Below are 3859 nucleotides of genomic sequence, written 5' to 3' on the forward strand. Positions count from 1 at the left end.
TGAAATGATCTGATGTCTGGGAAGATTTGCTTTAAAGTAGTACAGGAGTGGAGAGTGGATCGGGACGTAGATGAATCTAAGTTGGCCTTAAGTTGATAATTGTTGAAACAGGTGATGGGTTCAAGGGGGTTCATTATACTATTCTACTTTCATTTATGTTTTAAATTCTCCATAATAAAAAAAGCATTTTTTAAAAAGTATCCATTATATGTGGGATAGAGAGTATCTGTCCCACTAAATGTGTAACACACATATTGGATGGTGTAGAGAGAATCATTTTAAGAAGCACAAAAATAAGTTATTTGGATAGAAAGGTATCATGGTTATAGAGATGGTGAACCATGAGAGAACAGAGGGAGTGAGGAAACTGCTGAGGCTCAGAAGGCCCTCCGGAAGGGGGGGTGTCCACCATCGGTCTTCTGTCCCCAATGTCCCCCCAGGTGACCTTGGTCCGGAACTTGGAAGCCTATGGTCTGGACCCATGCTCAGTGGCTGCCATCCTCCAGCAGCGATGCCAAGCTAGCACCACTGTCACTCCTGTCCCTGGGACCAAGGACAGCCTGCAGGTGCAGATCCAGGGAAACCAGATCCACCACCTCGGCTGGCTACTGCTAGGTGAGCGTCCCCTCTGAAGGGCAGAGGCATTGGTCTAGCTCCACAAAGATCTTTCTGCCAACTCAGCTTGGTCTAGTTATCATAATACCCATGTATACACACACACACACACACACACGCACGCACGCACGCACGCACACTCTCACACTCACTCTCTTTCTCTCTCTCTCATTTAGTTTTTAAGTAGCTAGCAAGAGGTGGAACCAGTATTTGACCAGATCCTTTGGCCCCTTCCAAATTCAGTGCTATCTCAATCATAGTATTTGAGTAGTTTTCTTCCTGGGCTTCCCTTTTTATAAAACATTTTTTGAGCACCCAAATTGTACTAGGCACTTTGCTGGCCTTGTTGCAGGCATCTCTCTTAATCATAATGATGCTGCAGAAGTGTTACCTGTTTTGCAGATGAGGAAACTGAGGTCCAGAGAGTTTCAGTACTTTGCCCTGAGATTATCCAACTCTTGAGTGCTGCAGCTGGGCTTGGAATTTTCTTAGACTCCAAAGCCTTAGTTCTTCCTACTAACTCTGGGTCACCCAGCCTTCAGTTTGTCCTCAAACCATCCTCCACATCTCTGCCCGAGTCAACCTTAAGCAAGCATTCCCCTCTGAAATGTGACATGATCACATCACTCCACTCTAAAAAATGTTTTATGTCTCTTCAATGCCTTCAGAATAAACTCCTAAGCTCAGTAAAGAAGACGGTCCCAGCCTGACCCCAGTGTTCCCTGCAGGCTCTCCAGCAGCTCTCACACCCCCATTCCAGGCCCCAACCATGCTGGTCTCCTTGTTCTCCAAACAAACCATGCACATTCACACTTGCATACTGTCACCTGGGCTGTCCCCTTCCTAGTGTGCCCTCCCACAACCTAAGTCTGCTTGACCTCAGAGGCTCATTGGCCCACTCAAGGGTAATGGGAGGCCTGTCCCAGAGCATGTCCCATTTCCCTAAATTAGCATTTTGAAAATTGCTAATGTAGCACTTTCCAATTGTGTTTATTTCTTGTTGCTGTCTGCATGTTGGCTAATTTTTTCTAATGTCTGAACCCCCTGCTAAACTGAGCTTCTTGAAGCAAAGACCTGGTCTTCTCCATCTTTTTTTTAGTTAGGGCCTGGCACATACTAAATGTTCAATAAGCAAATTTGTTTTATGGCCTAAGGCAGTAGTACCTAGAGCTGAGCTTTTTTGTGCAGAGAACCCCAATGAAGTGCTGAGAGGAAAGATAGAGAGCAGGTGAGCACACAATTGAACAGACGCACACAGACTCTCTTTTGTGAGGAATTATGAATGCTTGAAGTACACCCAGGAAGTAGCTCTCAGTGTGAAAATACTAACTAAAGTGCGCGCTGCAGCCTCAAGGTGTGGGGTGAGTGCTCCATCCCAGACGGCTTCCTCAGAAGCTGAGTTGGAGCTGGGTGTAGAAGAGCAGATCACATGATAGAAATTGTTCCAACAGCGGCTTGGCAGCAGGAATGAGCGCACTGTGGGGCCGAGAGGGGCCAGGAGCTTAGCTGGGTCTGGGGTGCCCACAGTGCCCACAGGGTTGGGGCCAAGGAGTGACATCATGAGACAAAGGGGAAGGGGAGGGGCAGTAGCAGAGCACGGTCATGTCCCACTGATGAGTTTCTGCTTTTTGGATTGTAGAAGAGTATCGCCTCCCTCGAAAACACATCCAAGGCCTAGAAAAGGCCCCCAAACCCAGCAAGAAGAAGTGACAGACTCTGTTTCATCTGCTGGATCCAGTGGAAATCCAAGCTCTAGGCTGGTAATTTATATGAGCATTTTCAGCTTTTGCAAATAAAAAATATAATTCTTTACCAAAATAAATTTTTATTCTAGTCTAAATCTGATTCCCCTCTTGTTTCCTCTATGAAGCTAAGATGCTATTCTAAAACTTAAAGTCAGAAGCATTTTATGTCGCCACAAGAGGCTACAGTGGAGTATCTCTTCCATTTCATGCAGTTTCAGTAGTTTAGTTCTTCCCCTGCTTGCGAGGCAGGACCCCTTCAGAGTTCAGGCAGGGGGGGCCTTCCTGTTTTTATAGCTCCTATCCAGATATTACATAGCCTCTTGCTTCCTACTGCCTAATTAACTACCTAGCCCCCAAATAATTCTTTCACATCTCTGAAGGGTTAGTCATGTAGAAAACAGAACCCAGCTGTTCTCTGTCATCAGTCAAGGCAAGAGAAGAAAGAATTGACCCTAAACTGCAGCAGAATTTAGGCTAGATAGAAACAAGAAACAATAAAAGTAAATTAGGACATGGGTTTCTATACGGCACTTATTATTCACCAACTTTGTCATACTGCCACTAAATGGTAAATGTGTGATGTAACTCCAAGATGATAGCTTTTTTACAGTGAAGACTCTTATCCAACAAAGGCGTTCTTCAGTTCCAACTTCTTTACCTGGGGTTCACTGAAGGGGTCTTCCACTGGTCTATCAGAGGGTCCACGCACTCCCTGAAGTGGTGTGTAAGATTTTGTGTGATCATTTTCCTAAGAGAGGGACCGTGCTTTTGTCAAATACCCAAAGGGATCACTTGATGCCTAAAAGGTTCAGAACCAATGCTCTGGTCCCTACTCAGTTTGTAGAAGTCATTTCTGTGCCCAGAGCTCTCCTTATACGATAGGAGGGAATAAGAAGTGAGCTAACTTCCTTAAGCATTCTTGGCTTTTACTATCAAGAGACAGTTATACTTCAATTAACTTCCTTTTTTGTCATCTCACTTCCAATGCTCTGGTCCCTACTCAGTTTGTAGAAGTCATTTCTGTGCCCAGAGCTCTCCTTATACAATAGGAGGGAATAAGAAGTGAGCTAAATTCCTTAAGCATTCTTGGCTTTTACTATCAAGAGACAGTTATACTTCAATTAACTTCCTTTTTTGTCATCTCACTTCAAAAAAAAAAACTGATAAAAGAAAGGCTTGAAAATATCAGCAACATCCACAAATTACCCATTTGAGGCTTGAAGAGGAAGAAGGGGATGGTGTAAAAGTGTGGGGCACCTCCCTCCACTTGTTTCAGGCCCAGAATAGGCCTTTTCACTTTTAAGTAAATGCCTTAATTTCACTAATCCTATCTGTACTGTCATTAGCATACAGAACTGGGAAAGGGATCTCTAGAAATTGACCCCACCCAGGATCCTGTTACAACAAAGCCTTTGGATGGCCAGTGTGATCGGAGGGAGTACGATATGTATAGGAATAATAAAATATGCTCCTTATATGAATACAAAGGACATGTAATA

The 3859-nt window shown here is 44.3% G+C and overlaps 1 protein-coding gene across 2 annotated transcripts in view; it reads left to right on the top strand.

The window, feature by feature from the left end:
* Nucleotides 1–2455, top strand: part of EIF2D (eukaryotic translation initiation factor 2D) — a 13317-nt gene extending 10862 nt beyond the window's left edge. For both annotated transcript variants that reach the window (XM_008573071.1, XM_008573072.1), the window contains 2 exons: nucleotides 441–615; nucleotides 2255–2455. In XM_008573071.1, coding sequence (XP_008571293.1) covers nucleotides 441–615; nucleotides 2255–2325 — 246 coding nt within the window. In that variant the 3' untranslated portion in view covers nucleotides 2326–2455. The remainder of the gene's footprint in view (nucleotides 1–440; nucleotides 616–2254) is intronic.
* The last annotated feature ends 1404 nt before the right edge of the window (nucleotides 2456–3859 follow it).

Source organism: Galeopterus variegatus, unplaced genomic scaffold (assembly GCF_000696425.1).
Source record: "Galeopterus variegatus unplaced genomic scaffold, G_variegatus-3.0.2 Scaffold872, whole genome shotgun sequence".
Lineage (NCBI taxonomy): Eukaryota > Metazoa > Chordata > Mammalia > Dermoptera > Cynocephalidae > Galeopterus > Galeopterus variegatus.